At 38.8% G+C, this 18,168-nt stretch overlaps 1 protein-coding gene across 4 annotated transcripts in view; it reads left to right on the forward strand.

Moving 5' to 3' along the window:
* The window catches only part of ZNF385B (zinc finger protein 385B), a 525,190-nt gene that overhangs the window by 383,728 nt on the left and 123,294 nt on the right, over nucleotides 1–18,168 (forward strand). For all 4 annotated transcript variants that reach the window (XM_043990458.1, XM_043990457.1, XM_043990459.1 and 1 more), the window contains one exon: nucleotides 16,855–16,997. In XM_043990458.1, the coding sequence (XP_043846393.1) occupies nucleotides 16,855–16,997 (143 nt within the window). The remainder of the gene's footprint in view (nucleotides 1–16,854; nucleotides 16,998–18,168) is intronic.

The following is an 18,168-nucleotide window of genomic DNA, read 5'->3' on the forward strand; positions in this document are numbered from 1 at the left end:
AGAATGAGTAAAACAAGGGTGATGTGGATAATTCTCTTCAATTTATGTTTGATCAGTGATCAGTAATAATAGAAGTTACAGTTTCATGGAAGATGGTCTATAGCATCTTTCTTTTTTCTTTTTTTTCATATTTTCTTTTCCTGTATTTTATTTGCATGTGGAAGAGGAACGCTAACAATATAAAATGCTTCTTCTGGAAATGCCTGCCCATCCCTTTATCCTCTAAAATAACTTACTGGGGGGGGGGGGCAGCTAGGTGGCACAGTGGCTAAAGCACTGGTCCTGGATTCAGGAAGACCTGAGTTCAAATCAGGTTTCAGACACTTGACACTTACTAGCTGTGTGACCTTGGGCAAGTCATTTAACCCTCTTTGCCTAGCCCCTCCCCCCCCATATTTTTAATTAAAACAACTTACTGAAAAGACAAATGCTTGCTTACTTACTACCATGTTAGTATGTAGTATGTGTTAGTCTGTCACTTGGGTCTTTCGCTATTCCCTAAAAGACAGAAAAGTAAAAAAATGACACAAAGCCATTATAGAAATATACAAATAAATATAATCCATAGGCCAAAGTCTTCACAGCATGGTCTAATGGAAAGATTAGAACAGGGCTTCTTGAACTTTTTTTCACTTGTGACCCATTTTCATTTGAGAAATTTTTACACAACCCCAGATATATAGGTATATAAAATAGGTATACATAAATTTTTACTGTTGCCAAATTTTTCACAGTTATCCATTCTGTTATGCAACCCCACATGGGGTTGTGACCCACAGTTTAAGAGGTTAGAGTTCTCAGTTCTGTAGTGACCTTGGGAAAGTCCTTTAACCTCCAGGCCTCAGTTTCTTCCTATGCCAGGAAAGAAAGATTAGATGATGTCTAGCAACGTTTTCGGGTATACATCTCTGGTCTATAATGAATCGCATAAAAAGATATGGATGTCTGAAATGTCTGATGTTATTTTGAATATCACCAATCCCCTAAGGTCTGGTTGAGTAAAAAGAATAAATGATGTTCATTTTCACATTTTCACGATCCTGGTTTGAATATGGAAGAACAAAGCAGTGGGGAGGACCTATTTTGCCACATAAAATGCAGGTTCCTTTGGCCCAACTGTCCACCCCATAAAGTGTACAATCCTGGGAAAGAAGTAGTTTGGTATTTTTCAGGGAATGAAGGCAATACATTGCCAAGAGCCTCAAACTATTTCCCTGCTTTGTCAAAGAGGGATGGGCAGCTTCATCTAACTTGATCACCAGTCCAATTTATTCCTGGCCTGGTAGAGCCTTTCCTTTCTGGCCATTTATGATGTCTTCCCTATGTCATCTGTGCTGCTTGTGGTAGTAAATAAAATTCTACATAAGGATCTGTCTTAGAATAGATCTAAAAAATTAAAAAAAAAAAGGAACATTCTTTCTAATGTTGAAATCTCTCTCAGATACTTCCTCTGTTAACATTTCCTCTTAAGTTGTCACTGACTCCTGGTCAGCCTCCCTAGGTCACTCCCTTACCTCTACTTCCTCTCTACTATAAGCATATGATGCCCCATACACCCACCCACACACCAGCTTTACTAAGGATGGCAAAAGGGGGAGTCCCTGGATGCTATTAGCAGATAGCTGCTGCTGTTGAATAACAAAGATGACCTCTCCATTTGAAGTTTTTGCCAGTGACTTTTCCTACCTTTCCAGGACATTAAGATTTTTCCCCAATTCTTCAAACTCCAGTCTTCAAGGCCACTGGCTAACAACACAAAAGGCTTTTCAAAAACACCAAGAATGAGTATAGCTGAAAGAGAAGCCACACGTCCTACCACAAAAGTCTATACTGTAGTATGCTTTCCTTTGGTGTGGGCAGCTGTTTGTTAATGGCTTGGAAAGCTTTGGTTAATACTTAAACTGAGGAAGCTGCCCCGCCTCCAGCAAAGGTGGGATTAAAAAGTAGTTATAGAGTAAACATTGTTTTGTTTTGTTTTTAAACTCAACAGTAATGTTATGGTATCCCTCTTTCTGATTTAAAAAAAGAAAACAGAAATTGTTGGATTGTACTCACGGGGCTCTTGAATGCAGAGCACCTACACACATTCCAATAACTGAAAATTTGGTTTACTAAACAAAAGGAAACAAAATGTGTAGTCTAAATTCAAGTTTACACTGGTGGCTTTCTCTGCTTTCTGAGCAACCTCCACAGTTGCTGTGTCCCAGACTCCTTTGGTAAAGACCATTTATGTAAATTGCAGAGGAAAGAACTCAGAACTGAGACAGGACGGAGGGTCAAATGGTAGGGCTGCTTTAATTGACTATAATGGAAGACCAATTGCCATTTCTTAGGTAAAAGTGCCTTTTTAAAATACTTGTTGTATTTTCCATCCATATAAAAATTGCCAGCAGGAATTCACCAACAAATTCATGTTTCCTTTTAAGTGGTTTAAATTCCTTTCACTGACTCAGTCAGCATGGTTAAAAGGATGTTTTAATGGACTTGGTTCTGTTTTCCAGTTCAGAACTTTTATAAAGTAGTGCAAAATGATGAATTATATGGCCTAAATCTTCTGTGATTCACCAAATTTTAGTAACCATTATAACTAATGTGTACATAGCCCTTTCTATCTTTGTTTGGGACAAAATTGCCCAAATAATTCAAGGAGACCACTAAGTCAAGCAGGGGCAGATTTATTTCATTCTCATGAGAATGGGAGACACCATGCAAGAGATGAGAAGTGCACTAATGAGCTCATGAGTTGGGTTTTTATGGAAGTTTTGAGGAGGGGGGGGTCCCCTCATGCACAGGGTGAGCTCACAATCTAACATCTAATCCTGTCTCACCCAGTATTCGTGTTCAGCTCATGATCATGGTATGGATACATGCTCAGCTATGGCCAAGAGCTGGGGGGAAGGGGAGGGGGAAAGGGTGAAACCACTCCACCCATGTAAGGAGGGGGCAAGGGGGAAGAAAGGAGAGATGGTACCAGGAGCTGATACTAAGAACTAGGGCTTAGGAATGCAAGAAGGAAGAGGTGGTATCAGGGTGGGTCTGTGCTAGCAGGAGAGAGCTCTCCTACTTGGTCATAGAACAAGGAGAGAGTAAGAGGTGTGTTGTAGCAATGGAATGGCTAACAATAACAAGGACTGGGGGCTGGGTACTTTCCAGACCCCATCCTCAGAGTCTGAACTGACTCAAGTCCACCATATCCCATTCATCTGTAAGGACCTTTACTGAGATTATGTCATTTGAGTCTCACAATATACCTGTCAGGTAGGTACTGTAGGTATGATTTGACCCATTTTTACAGGAGAGGAAATTGAAGTTTGCAGAGGCTGTGACTTGGCCGTGTTCAAATAGCTAAAAGCAGAAGCAGAATTCTAACACAGGTTCACCTGATTCCAAGAACAAGACTCTCTATACACTGTAGTAGGTTATTTACCAACAAAGCAAAGATGATTAATTTCTCATTAGACTATCTCCCACTGAAATAATGGACCAAGAACTGCTCTTCACCAATTCACAAAGAAAAGAAAAAATAAGCTAAATAATAATCTTTTTTTAATTTCCTAGGGTATTATAAAAAAATACATTTATTCTCATAGATGTTAGGTTGTGCAAACTTGAATAATATAATTTGATTTTTTTTTCCCCAGCAGATAAATGGGTCATAATCTTGCCAACTACCAAGACATATGACCTTGATCAAGTCTTTAACCTTTCAGGAGCAACAGTTTCTACATCTTTAAAATGATGGCACTAGAAAGGTTGCTTGGGGTTCTCTAATCAAGGCCTACAAGACCCCTAAAACCAAGGGAAGGACTCCTGAATTGTCCTAGCAGGCTCTGGGATCTTCCCGAAAACTCAGCTTCCCCTGCAAAAGACTAAAACTAAGCTCCTTAAATTTCTAACTCTTCCTGAACTATTTAGTTAAGTGAAGGGTAGATCACAGAATGTTATAGGTAGAAGGGACTTTAAGAGTCTTTTCTGAGCAACAGTTTCCATGAGTTGAAAATGATGGGGGCAGCTAAGTGGCACAGTAGATAAAGCACTGGCCCTGGATTCAGGAGGACCTGAGTTCAAATCCAGCCTCAGACACTTGACACTTACTCACTGTGTGGCAAATCACTTAACCTTCATTGCCCCACCAAAAAAAAAAGATGACAGCATTGGAAAGGTTCATCTTTAAGTCCCTTCCCTGGGTTTTAGGGACCTCATAGGCCTTCATTAGAGAATCCCAAGTAATCCTAAAAATGCCTTTCTGTTCCGTGAGAATGGCCCTCAAACTCTTTTGAAAACACCTTGACCTGAGGCCCTTTAAACTTGGGGGCCCAATCTTTACTTTCATCCACTAGTCTAGATCAAAGCTTCTTAAACTGTGGGTCTGGACCCCTATGGGATTAGGTAACTCAATGTGAGGTTTGCAGAAAATCTGGCAACAGTAAAAGGCTACATATATCTATTTTCTATACCTATATACCTGCGGCCATGTAAAAATTTCTCTGGCAAAAAGGGATTGGAGGTAGAAAAAGTTTATCCCTGTTCTAGATCATTTTTTTAGAATTTTAGAATTTTATTTTCCAAATTACATGTAAAAGCGAATTTTGACATCGATTTTTAAAAAAACTTTGTGTTCCAACTTCTCTTCCTCCCTCCCTTCCCACCCCCACCCCAAGAACTCAAGCAATTCAATATAAATTATACATGAGTAGTCATGGAAAACAACTCTACATTAGCTAGGTTGTGAGAGAATACAGATTAAAAACAAAACTTCAGATTAAGGAATTGTCAAAAAAAATGTGTTTCATTCTGTTTTCAGATACCATCAGTTCTTTCTTTGTAGGTATATTGCAATTTTCTTAAGTTCTAGATCATTTTAATACATTCCTATCTGAAGAAATATCTTAATCTAAGCCAGTTAGATTAGTTACCCTCTAGAAGTCATCCCCTCCCATGACTGAAATCATCACAGGATTTATGAAATTCAGACTTCCAATTAAGGATCAAACATGGAAGGGGAGGGCAGTATTTAAAACTATCTAAAGAACCTGAGGATTGATCTAAATCCTTTCCTTCTTCGTTTTTCCAATGAATTTCATATTCTAGTTCCGCGTGTTGTTTGTTTGTAGATGGAAACCTCAGCAAAGGTTATACTCAGGGGGCTTAGCTCATCTTAGAGAAGGAAGTTAGTCTTAATTAGTTATGAACCCAGAGGTCCTTAATGAGAAGTCTACCATAGAATTTAAATACAATCATGCTCTGGAAATTCTTTGGGATTTCTGAGCTCTACAAAAAAACAAACAAACAACAAAAACCAAAATGGTCATATGAAAACAATAATTCGCATTTCTGTAAGTGCCTTGTGATTTACAAAGTATTTTGATGGCAAAATATCAGTGTAGGGAGTACAACTACTAATTCCCCACCTTGGCAGATGAAGAAACCAAGATTTGACATGGCTAAGTGACCTGCCCAAAGTCACAGAACTGCTAAGCATGAGGCCTAATAGGTTCTTTTTAGAGCCTCAAATAGTCCTTTAAGAGCCTTCTCTACTAGAGAACTTTGGACTTGAACCCTGATCTCATGACTCTGAAATTAAAACCCCACTGTCTCTTGCTGCCTGAACTGATAAAGAGTCCTGGTGGCTGGTTGATCCAGGGTGGAGCTGGCAATACATAAGCATTAACAGATCCCATGCTAATATTTCAAATGCCTTAACTGCTACATCAATTTTCTTTAACAATAAAAAAATTTTTTTTAAAAAAGCTATACAAGTAGGGGACTGGGCAGACCTTTAGGATTTCCAGTTATAAATGAACCACCGCCTCCTGTCCTGTTTGTGTCAAATGGATGTTAATATCTGAAATGCTACTGCATCCCAAGAAGAGGCTCACCCTTTTCTTCTTTTTATAAACCCTGGTGTGGTGCCACTCAACTCAAAGTAGATCATGACTTAAAATTTGCCATGGTGTGGCCTCATTGCTATTTTTTGAAGCATTTGACTTCATTATTACTTGTAAACTTCAGTGGTGATGCTCCAAAGTTATTTTTAAAAGGAAGATGCTTTGCCAGTCTGCCGCTGCTGTTCTTCCCTAGAGGACACTTTGAATTGACACAGGGGAGACTCAGGAACAGGACTGAGCTTGAAACTCTCTCTTCCTAAGCCCTTTGTTAGGCTCAAGGCCAGAGAAACACTTTGGTCTTATACTACATCTAGCATCACTGGATTCTCTGCTGCTCTCTGCTCATCTTCCTCCTGAAAATCAGTGTTGAAGGGAGACTTTATTTCTTCACAAATCATTTTGAGCAAAGTCAGTTTGACAAGAGACAAAATAAAGGAACATTTGCTCCAGAGGTAGAGAAACTCTTCAGTTTTTGAAAGCTTCTTCATATCTGGACATAGATTGTAACTAGATTTAACCAATCACAAAGCATCGAGATTTTAGTCTAATTATGTGTTTGAGCTAGACACAGTACAAAGTGCTGCTCAGAATTCAGAAAAAATACCATTCCTGGCCATGAGAATCCCAGCCTAAATGATGGGCCTAGATAGCACTTTGGGAAACACTGCTTCCACATACCTAAATTCTCCTTCACAAATACCAAATTTTCTCTGTAGGGAATTATGATATTTAGTAAAACTTTATCGGGGGCAGCTAGGTGGCACCAGCCCTGGATTCAGGAGGACCTGAGTTCAAACATGGCCTCAGACACTTGACACTTACTAGCTGTGTGACCCTGGGCAAGTCACTTAACCCTCATTGCCCCACCAAAAAACAAACAAACAAAATAACACTGGGCAGTTAAGTGGTGCAGTGGATAAAGCACTGGCCCTGGAGACAGGAGGACCTGAGTTCAAATCTGACCTCAGAAACTTGACACTTACTAGCTATGTGACCTTGAGCAAGTCACTTAACCCCAATTGCCTCACTAAAAAAAGAAAGTAAATAAATAAATAAGTAAATGAAACTTTATCAGAGAGGGAGAGAGAGAGACAGAAAGGGAGAAACAAAGAGGGGAAAAAAAAAATATATATATATATATATGTGTGTGTATATATAAAATCTTACAAAGGATACAGCTAGTTTTTATTCAAACATACATTTTTAAATGTTTTATTTTCCCCACAATTACATATAAAACAATTTTTAACATTTGTTTTTTTTTAACATTTTGAGTTCCAAATTCTATTCCTTCCTCCCTTTCCTCAGCCCCCATGAGACAGTAAGCAATTTAATATAGGTTATACAGATTATACATACCAGACCAGAAAAGGGACACTTTTTTTCTTTTTTTTTTTTTTCGGTGAGGCAATTGGGGTTAAGTGACTTGCCCAGGGTCACACAGCTAGTAAGTGTTATGTGTCTGAGGCCGGTTTTGAACTCAGGTTCTCCTGATTCCAGGGCCGGTGCTCTATCCACTGTGCCATCTAGCTGCCCTGGGACACTTTTTATTATAATGAGGATTTTCTTTGAAAACTTTTTTTTTTATTTTGCTTTATAAGTCAAAGTCTCCTGTTGTCCTATTTTAAATAAAAATGTAGAGCTCTCACATGGATGCCTTTTGCTTTGTACTAAAATTGGATTTTATATGTTGCTGAAGCAGGCACATGCTGAAGTAGTTCTGACAGCACTGAAGATACCCAGTGGTGAATTATCCCAATGAAATAAGATCACTGAAGTCTTTAAAAATATATGTTCAGTTTATGCTGAAGTTTTAAAGATAGAATAAATAAATTTCAATAACTCCTATTTCTCTTGGAGACTTCAGATTCTAAAGATGTGAGAATGTTGAAATAGCAATTTCAATGAGGAAAAGGACACTCCTGCATTGCATAATAAAATTAATCTATCTTCTCATAATCTTCTAAACATTCATTTTTCAAATTCTCACTAACTGTATTTTAAAGTTACTTAAAGGCCTAGTTGGAGGGAGGTATTATCCAAGATACTATAAAGAGCAAAATCTTATAAGTATGTTGTGGGTACTTGATGAATGGTCCCATTGCTGATTTTTTTTTTTACTTGTGACAATACTATCTGTGAATGTATTGTAGATTTAGCATTCCTTTTAAAGCACTTAAAAAAAAAAAGAAAAACACAGGGGAAGCTAGTGGTGCAGCGAATAAAGCACCGGCTCTGAATTCAGGAAGACCTGAGTTCAAATCCGACCTCCCACACTTGACATTTACTAGCTGTGTGACCCTGGACAAGTCACTTAACCTTCATTGCCCCACAAAAACAAAAAACAAACACAAACCCATACTACAGTTGTTTCCAGGTATCTAAGTGGGTACAGCAAATAGAAAGACTGACTTGGAGTCAGAAAGAGCTTTGTTCAAAGACTAACTAAAACATTTACTAGCTGGGTGATCCCGAGCTATGATTTAATCAATCCAGATTATTATTTTCCATGGTATAACTGTGGTTGTTCAATCGTTTCAGTCCTGTTTGACTCTTTGTGACTCCATTTGGGGTTTTGTTGGCAAAGATACTGGAGTGGTTTGCCATTTATTCCTCTAGATCATTTTCCAGATGAGGAAACTGAGGCAAACGGGTAAGTGACTTACCCAGGGTCACAAGGCTAGTATGTGTCTGAAGCCAGATTTGAACTCAGGAAGACCTGACTCCAGCCCCAGCACTCTAGCCACTGTGCCCCCTAGCTGCCCAATATATAGAAAATACTAATAAAAATTTTTTCTGTTTTCTCAGTTCAACTTACACTTTAGGTCCAAGTCTTTGAAATCTCCCCCTGCCCTGTACCCCCTTAGGAGAATGAGTATGAACAATCAACAGAAATTGTACCAATATAGTTTGGAGTTTGCAATATTCCATAGCGTGCTCACCATGCACATCCATGAGCAAATGTGAGTGTGTATGTTTGGTTTTTGTGGGCAGCCTTGTCAACAGAAGAAAGCTGGCCATAGCTAACTATCCCCCTCGCTGCTCCTACATTTCCCTCACCTCCAGCAGTTATGATTGATGGCACCTGACAGGAGTTTGGGTTTTTTGAGTTTTTCCACAGCCCATTTATATGTCAGGCTGAGAGAATCAGGCTCAGAAAAGGGAAAGGTTAGGATGTTAAGAAGCCAGCTAAGGTACACAAAGTACAAGTCTATGGAGGTGATGGGAGATGAAAACTGCGATTTAAACACAAATCTTAATTGTTGTGTTTTTTTTAATTTGAGAAGTTTTTAGTTGTGTAACTGGCCCAGTAGTAATAATGGCCTCCCTTCCTCCCTCTCTCTGTGTTCCTGTTTGCCCTTTGTATTTTCCAGTTATACTTAGAATCACAACTGAAAGAAGGTTGAAAGGGTCAGGTGCCGCACGTGGAGATAAAAAAGAACCGTCACCCCCAAACACTGCTGTAGGACTAGGACTAATGGGAGTCATCCAGTTGTTTCCACCTTTGTCCCATAAACTGTTTCAATAACATTTGAGCAAACGTTTTGTCAAGTGGACGAGGCTTCATTTCTAAGATGTCTAAACCATTTATGCCATTTCACTTAGTACCAAAATAGTTATTCATTACTCAGTAGGTAGACAATTACCTATACACATATAGACAGACAGACAGACATAGTTAAGGCTTAGCTTAGAGTCAGTTCCCATTTGACAGCATAGTCTAAGCATTTCTCTGGGAGAAAATGTACTTGGAAGAAGTGATACTCCAAGTCCTAGATTTAGAAAAAAAAATCTGATTAAGCTACTTCATCTAATAGATTTTATTTTAATTCATTCTTATGAGTCAAATGTTCACTGAAAGGCAGGTTTCATAACTCTGCCATAAGAAAGTACTTCTGAAAGAAATAACAGACATTTATGAACATCATTCTGCTAAAACTTCCTAATTCTGAGTTGTTGGCTTTTTGTTTTTGTTTTTTTGTTTGTTTGTTTGTTTTTCCACAAACATTTATTTTATTTTTTCCAGTTACATGTAAGGGTAGTTTTCAACATTCATTTTCATAAGAGTTAGAGTTCCAAAATTTTTCTCCCTCCCTCCCTTTCCTCCTTCCTCTACAAGACATCAACCAGGTCATATATGTACAATCCACAAGTGCTCTTTTTATCAGTTCTTTCTATGGGGTGGATAGTATGCTTCATCATCAGTCCCTTGGGATTGTATTAGATTATTGTATTGCTGAGAGTAGTTAAGTCATTCACAATTGCTTATCGAACAATACTCCTGTCACTATGCACAATGTCTTCCCAGTTCTGCTCACTTTACTATACATCAGTTCATATGAATCTTTCCAGGTTTTTCTAGGATCATCCTGTTTGTCATTTCCTATAGCACAATACCATTCCAATACAATCATATATGACAGCTTCTCCATTCCTCAATTGATGGACATTCCCTTGATTCCCAATTCTTAGCCACCACAAAGAGTTGCTATAAATATTTTTTTACAATTTTTCCCCTTTTCTCTTTTTCATAATTACTATTGTTAACTATTTCCCTCCATCCTTTTCCCTTCCCCATAATATTTACTCTATTATCTATCTTCTTTCACCCTAGGAATTTGCTTCTGATTGTCCCCTCCTCCATCTGCCCTCCCTCTTTATCCCCTTCCCCTCATATTTTCCTGCAGGGTTAGATAGATTACTCCACCCAATTGAGTGTGTATGTTATTCCCTCCTTGAGCCAATTTTGATGAGTGTTAGGCTCATTTACTGCCCAGGTTAAATAGATTACGCCACCCAATTGTGTGTGTGTGTGTGTGTGTTAATCCCTCCTTTAGCCTACTCTGATGAGATTAAAGTCTTTGATCCTATTCTGATGAGTATAAAATTCATTTACTGCCCTGCTCCACCCCATCTCTTCCCCCACCCCATAAGCCCTTTGCTGTTTGTTTCATGTGGGATTTCACCCCATGCTACCTCTGCCCTTCCCCCTCTCCCAGTGCATCCCCCTCACCCCTCAATTTAATGCTAAAGATGTCATCATGGGGCAACTAGGTGACACAGTGGACAAAGCATCCACCCTGGACCCAGGGGGATCCCAGCCAAAACCCGGCCTCAGGCACAAGACAGTCATCCACTGTATGACCCCAGGTATGTCCCCCAACTCTAATTTTTTATGGTTCTCTAGGATCTTGTATTTGAAAGTCACATTTTCCATTCAGTTCAGGTCTCTTCATCATGAATACCTGAAAGTCCTCTTTTTCATTGAAGTCCCAGTTTTTCCTCCTAAGATTATGCTCAGTTTTACTGGATATGTGATTCTTCATTGTAATCCCAATGCCTTTGCTCTCTGGAGTATCATATTCCATGCCCTCCCATCCTTTAATGTAGAAGCTGGTAGATCTTGTGCTCCACTGACTGGGGCTCCACAGTACTTGAATTCTTTCTTTTTGGCAGCTTGCAATATTTTCTCCTTGACCTGGGAGCTCTGGAATTTGGCTATAATATTCCTAGGAGTTTTCCTTTTGAGATTACTTTCAGGAGGTGATCTGTGGATTCATTCAATTTCTATTTTACTTTCTGCTTCTAGAATATCAGGGCAATTTTCTCTGACAATTTCTTGGAAGGTGATGTCTAAGCCTTGATCATGGTTTTCAGGTACACCAATAATTTTTAAATTATCTCTCCTGGACCTCTTTTCCAGGTCAGCAGTTTTTCCAAGAAGATATTTCACATTGCCTTCTATTTTTTTATTAATTTGGATTTGCTTTATTGTGTCTTAGTTTCTCATAAAGTCGCTAGATTCCATTTGTTCAATCCCAATTCTTAGGCAATTATTTTTGTCAGAGAGCTTTTGTACCTCCTTTTCCATTTGGCCAATTTGACTTTTCAAACTGTTGACTTTCTTCTCATGTCTTTCCTGTATCACCCTCATTTCTCTCTCCTTTTTTTCCTCTACCTCTCTAACTTTATCTTCAAAGTCCTTTTTGAGCACCACTATGGCCTGAGACCAATTTATATTTTTCTTGGAAGCTTTAGATATTGGGGCCCTGATGGTGACATCGTCCTCTGAGGGTGCACCTCAATATTCCTTGTCACTAAATAAACTTTCTATGGTCCTCATGTTTCTCTGTCTGCTCATCTTGCCTTTCTTTTATTTGACTTTTAGCTCCTTAAAGTGGGCCACTGTTTCCAGGCTGCACTATCCCAAGGTTCAGAAGGTCCCAGGTGGTATGATTTAAGGAGAGGCAGGTTTTTCACTGGCCTGGCCTGTTCCCTGGTCTGTAGATGACCCCAGACCAACTTGCTAATCAACCAGCTTTGTGTGTTATGGTTGTCAGCTCCAACGAGCCTGTGCCCCTCCCCAACCTGGGCCACTGCTACTCAAGCCTACCTCCTGTTTCCCAGTAGGGGTGAAAAACCCAAGTTCTGCCTCAGCACCAACAGAGACCCCTGGGATCTCCCCTCTGCCAAAGACTCAGTCCTTTCACCAGACTGTGAACTTAGTTCCAGACAACACTGGTACTTCAGCTGATTCAGAGACTGGGGGGGTGGGGGGGGGGTGGGGGGGGTGGAGGGGGTGGGGGGGCTCTTTCTCTGGCAAGGCCTTCCTGGGACTGGATCTGTATCAGGGTGACTGTGGGGTTGGGCTCCACTCCTGTCTCAGCACAGCAGCTCCCTCCTTCCAACCTTCCAAGCTGTCCTTGATTGGAAGATGATTTCAGCACATTCTTCTATGGGTTTTGCTGCTCCAGGAGTTGGCTTATGGCATTATTTGGATGTTTTTTGGAGTGATCATGTCATGAGTTCAAGAGCTCACTGTTTTTCCTCCAACATCTTGGCCCTGCCCTGGAAGTCCTTCAAGTGTCACCTAGTCTTCAGATAGGTCATAATAATGTTCATGTGTTACTGACACAGTTAGCTGTGTCATCCATCCATCCCTGTCTATTCATCTTGCCTTTCTTTTACTTGACTTTTAGCTCCTTAAAGTGGGCCACTGTTTCCAGGCTGCACTATCCCAAAGTTCAGATTACAGTGGTTGGTGGGACAAGACATTATTGATTTGGTAGCTATATATGTCTATTGAGGCCTACCATCAAGTTGAAAACTGAAGAAGATAGTTGTCTCCTTTGGGAGATTTGGGGAGGAGAATGATATTGCCTGAAACTAGATGTGGGTGGAGATTAGGATGGTTTGAGTTATTGATTTTTAAATTGTATTTTAAAATCCAGAGCAAAGAGTACATGTATTTCAAATCTATGTTGTTGAGTTGTATCTAAATCTTCATGACCTCATTTGGGGTTTTCTTGGTAAAGGTGCTGGAGTGGTTTGCCTTCTCCTTCATCTTATTTTATAAATAAGGAACTGAGGCAAATAGGGTTAAGTGACTTGTTCAGGTCACACAGCTAGGCTGGATTTGAACTCAGGTCCTTCTGACTCCACCGAGCCACCTAGCTGCTCCTATGTTGTATATAGCAAAGCTTCTTAAATTATGGGTCTTGACCCCACATGGGGTTGCATAACTGAATATAAGGATCATGAATAGTCTGGTAATGGTAAAAGGTTATGTATACCTATTTTATATACATATATACGTAGGACTTCTTAACAACTTCTCAGCAAAAAGTGATTGTAAGTGGGAAAAATTTAAGAAACCCTGGTATATAGTTTTGTTTTTATGTTGCTTCCCATACTAGACTATGGGCTCACTGAAAGTAAGGGCTATCTTTCACCATTCTTTGTATTGATAGCACTTAGCACAGTGCCTTGCACAAAATAGATGCTCAGTCACATTCATTACAAATTGTCTCTTTTGAAAAAAAAGACAAATGAAATGATAGGTTGCAAGTTTTAAAACACAATTGGGTCATATTACAGTGTAGCTACAAAAATTGATATGCATAAATATAAGTTCTTTCCCCCAAAACAGAATTACATCCTACAAGTAAATGTCTACTAAAATTTGGTTACAACACAAAGCTAGGGGCAGCTAGGTGGCACAGTGGATAGAGCACCAGCCCTAGATTCAGGAGGACCTGAGTTCAAATCTGGCCTCAGACACTTAACATTTACTAGCTGTTTGACCCTGGGCAAGTCACTTAACCCCAATAGCCTCACCAAAAACCAAACAAACAAACAAAAACACAAAGCTAATTTAATGCTATTTAATTATAATGTAATATATATTTTAATATAACACCAACATTATAAAGGGCACCATGATTATGCTTCAGCACATTAAGATATTGTTTTGATAGTCTATCAAACACTCTATAATCTATAGAATTCCATTTAAAAATCCCTCGCCACCCCCCCTCCCCAAGTTCTTGTGTCTTACTGAAACTCAAAGTTTGCATGAAGACAAATACATTTTGGCAGAGTTTCTGCCTGTGGTACCAATGACCTAAAGAAAGATAGTTCTGACAGCCAGTTGAAGCAGGGGCATTTCCATTAGCAACAGAGAAACAAGAATAAGCCACCTGAGGGGTCCAGATACTATCAAACCTGGACATATGAAGGTTTTCTTCCCCACCATGGTTTGTCTCACTCATATAAAAACTCCCAATATTAAAAATCACATTTAAAAAGTGAAAGCAGGGGCAGCTAGGTGGCACAGTGGATAAAGCACCGGCCCTGGAGTCAGGAGTACCTGAGTTCAAATCCGGCCTCAGACACTTACTAGCTGTGTGACCCTGGGCAAGTCACTTAACCCCCATTGCCCCGCGCAAAAAAAAAAAAAAAAAAGTGAAAGCAGCAAGGTGTGGAGGTGAGTCAATGGTTGGTTTATAATTATTGAGATGATTTACTAGCAGTTTAAAATAAGCCCTGGTTAACATGATCAATTGTCTGTTATTAAAATGCTAATGAAATGGTAAACATCTGTTAAGTTTTTTATAATAAACACTGGAAGTTCCAGAGGTATTCTTTTCCCTTTCTCCCAGTATTCCTACTTGCCTAACTCATATCTACATACAGATTTGATTGGGTAGGGATTGGGGCAGGGCAGGGAGGGGGCAGTGTGGTAAATAACCTGTGATGATGAAGGACTGGTTTGCTTATTTCATCCCATGTTGCATTCTCTTTGATTTGATTATGGAAGAATACAAAGTGGCTCTCCCCAACTCCTCCAGAGAACCTTTATCCTACAAAACCATCACAGCCTCAGTTGTGGAGTACAGAAATAACCTGTTTTACAGGTTATTTAGGAGAACCTTTGTTTATTGAAATGATGACAAAAGATAATCATTAACCAGAAAATGAATCTGCTATAATAAGAATTAATGTCTTTGTAATTTTAATAAAATAAGTCAGTATCAATATTAAGAGAAGTAAATGCTATAACCTAAGGCATATTTCTTTGTTAGCTGCATTTAAACTAAAATTCTATCTATGTTTTATTATACATTAGGCACAAGCTCTTTAAATGAATACTTTAACATGTTCCCCTGCAACCTAAGATGTGTTGATAGATATTGTTTAGTACTAACTGACCCCCAAACTGACAATAGTTGTAACATTACCTAACTAGAAGGGCAGTATGTAATTAAATACAGGGCTGTCTTGTGACTACAATACTGAAATCAAGCGTTTACTTTTATGTCGACTAGGAAAAATACAATTTTCTTCTCTATTATTTCAGTGATTTACTTTCTGCTATGAATTCCAAATTCTGCTATGAATTCCAAAATCGTCTATTTATTTCATGGGGCACTTCTAACAATATTTGCCATTACAGATCCATTCTTCAGAATTTTCCTTACTACTTTTCAGGATTAATCTAAATGGATTCAGATAGCCATTTCAATACTACTGCCAGTAATGTCATGGAATGATTCAAAATTTGGTAGCAGACTTATGAAATGGTTAGTATGAAAATAGCATTGTAATAGGGGTTGATATTCTAGCATGGCATGTATAACTATGAATGGAAATTTTAATAGGTGGGACATTATCCTCCACTGTTAGTTTTTCCTTTAAGTCAATAAGGGGTTACAGGCACATAATTGTCATGTACTTCTTTATGCGATTCCTAAAATCTCTCTTAACTAGGATCATTGCTTCCACAACTTATTCAGGATAGAAAATTTGGTTGGCATGGTGGGTTAAAGTTCAAATATTAATTTTTGTAAATATTTTTATTTTAAAACTAATCAGTTAAAAAAACCCAAAGGTCTTAATGGGATGGTTTACAATTTTAATAGGGAATATAAATGTTAAAAAGAATTGACGAATTTATAATAATTTAAATTCTCACGGCAGAAAAAATTCATTTAGAGGCTGGTCTTGAGCTATGTATACTCATAAAATATTGCCCCAAATCTCTCCCTCCCTTTTCCCAATCTCATCCTCTCCCACACATACATTTTATTTATCCCCAAACAAGGGAAAATCCTTGATTTGTTTTGTTTTATGAAAACAAATCATTTAAGTCAGAGCTTCCTTGGGAGCAGACAGTAGCCATGGGGCATTAATGTTTCTTTTCCTTTAACAAAAAACAAAACTAAATAGCCACCACTACTATTCCTAAAGCTATGGATGGCATGAAATGTCTCTAGTAACCATTCAGTGCTGTCATGTAGAAGGCAGTCCCCAATGGTAAAAGGCATCTGGCTTTAATAGAAGCTCCTCCCCTTCTTTCTCTTGCCTTTTTGGCTTGTCGGAGCTGCTCAGACTTAGAGACGTTTTCATTCTACAGTACCCACCAGTATGATTCATGCACCATATGTCTTTTCAGAGTCTGAGCAAGCATGGCCCTGGCCATAGGGAAGCACTCTGCATCATTTAGACAATGAGAAAGTAAGATGCCTTTTAATCGCACTGACTCCTCCTGTACTCTTTTATTACTCCTGTGTAATATATCTCTTCCAGGTTGCGGCACAGCAGTCTCGTTCCTGTGCCCATAGGTTTGTGAGAGAGATGGAGTGTGAGAGTGATTGAATTCCTTTTTTGTTGTTGTTCTTGGCAGGTAGTACATGCCACAGTACTACACTTCCTGCACTTGTGCGTACACCTACCCTGATGATGCAGCCTTCCCTGGATATCAAACCATTTATGTCCTTTCCAGTGGATAGTAGTTCTGCTGTTGGGCTCTTTCCAAATTTTAACACAGTGAGTAAATGCATTTTTATGTTATTTATTTGTCCCTTCGTCTGTTTTCTTGATTGCAGTTGGGAATACCCAATAGATGGAGCCTCTCTTTCTAAAGTGTATAATTTTAGCATCAAATATGCTAAACCTATTTCAGCTGTGTTAAGGAAGATAATGTCTCACCTTTGAGAGTTAGACAGGTAGATTCATTTTAGCAAATATTTTCCCAAATGACTTTTCACCTGTTGCTTTGCACGATATTGATAGACTTTCCATTAAGATAGAAACCTCTCTTATTTCTGGGATAATGTTCACAAACTAGAAGATTACAATTTTGAGGTATGCTACATTGATTTTTTTTTCTTGCTTAACTAGAAAGAAAAAAAAATGACTGTGGACTTTATTTCCCCAAGAACATTTTTATTTTGAATGCATTGTAGATATATTACAAATCTTAAACAATCAGCATTTTAAAAAAAATTTTGAGTTATTTTAGATTAAATGTGAGTTTGACAATCAGGATTTTTAGAAAGGTTAACCCTTTTGGTGGGGAAATCCAAGGCATTTTTTTTAAAAAGCTCTTTCAACAAATTCACTACCAGTCCCCTCATTTCTGATCACCTGTTATTACTTTCATAGGACTAAATGGTTTGCCAGTGACACATTGATATCTTCCAGTGCCAGTCAATAGACTTCTAGGAGTAGAAATGGTTAAGTAACTTAGGTGATGATGGGACTGATTTCTGTACAGTCAGTAAGTACAGTCTGGTTGGACATGATCGTTTACATGGATTAGACAGCATCATAGATGTTGCTGTAATCGGAAGAGAATTGCATTATCAACACCACCAGACAGTGAGTGTTTGAAGCACTGCCAAGTGTTTCCTTTTGCAAACTTATCTTCTGCACGAAGTGAAAACAGCAAGAGGATTTTTTTTCCTCCAGGGTTGTAAATAAATTCTGCTGACAGGCCTTCTGCCATGGCACAGAGTTGTAAGGTAATTAGGGTGTAACAGATCAGCCAACTTTTTAAAATAGTGATGGCCTTGACTTGAAGCTTAAACAGTTAGGATTTTTTTTCTCTTCCCCCACCCCCTTCATTGGGTTTTTCAGACACAACTCGGACAATAAAAAGGAAAGATGGTTAGCATCCTTTACGATGCAGTGGAACCGATCAGTAAGATAAATTACC

Source organism: Dromiciops gliroides, chromosome 3 (assembly GCF_019393635.1).
Source record: "Dromiciops gliroides isolate mDroGli1 chromosome 3, mDroGli1.pri, whole genome shotgun sequence".
NCBI lineage: Eukaryota > Metazoa > Chordata > Mammalia > Microbiotheria > Microbiotheriidae > Dromiciops > Dromiciops gliroides.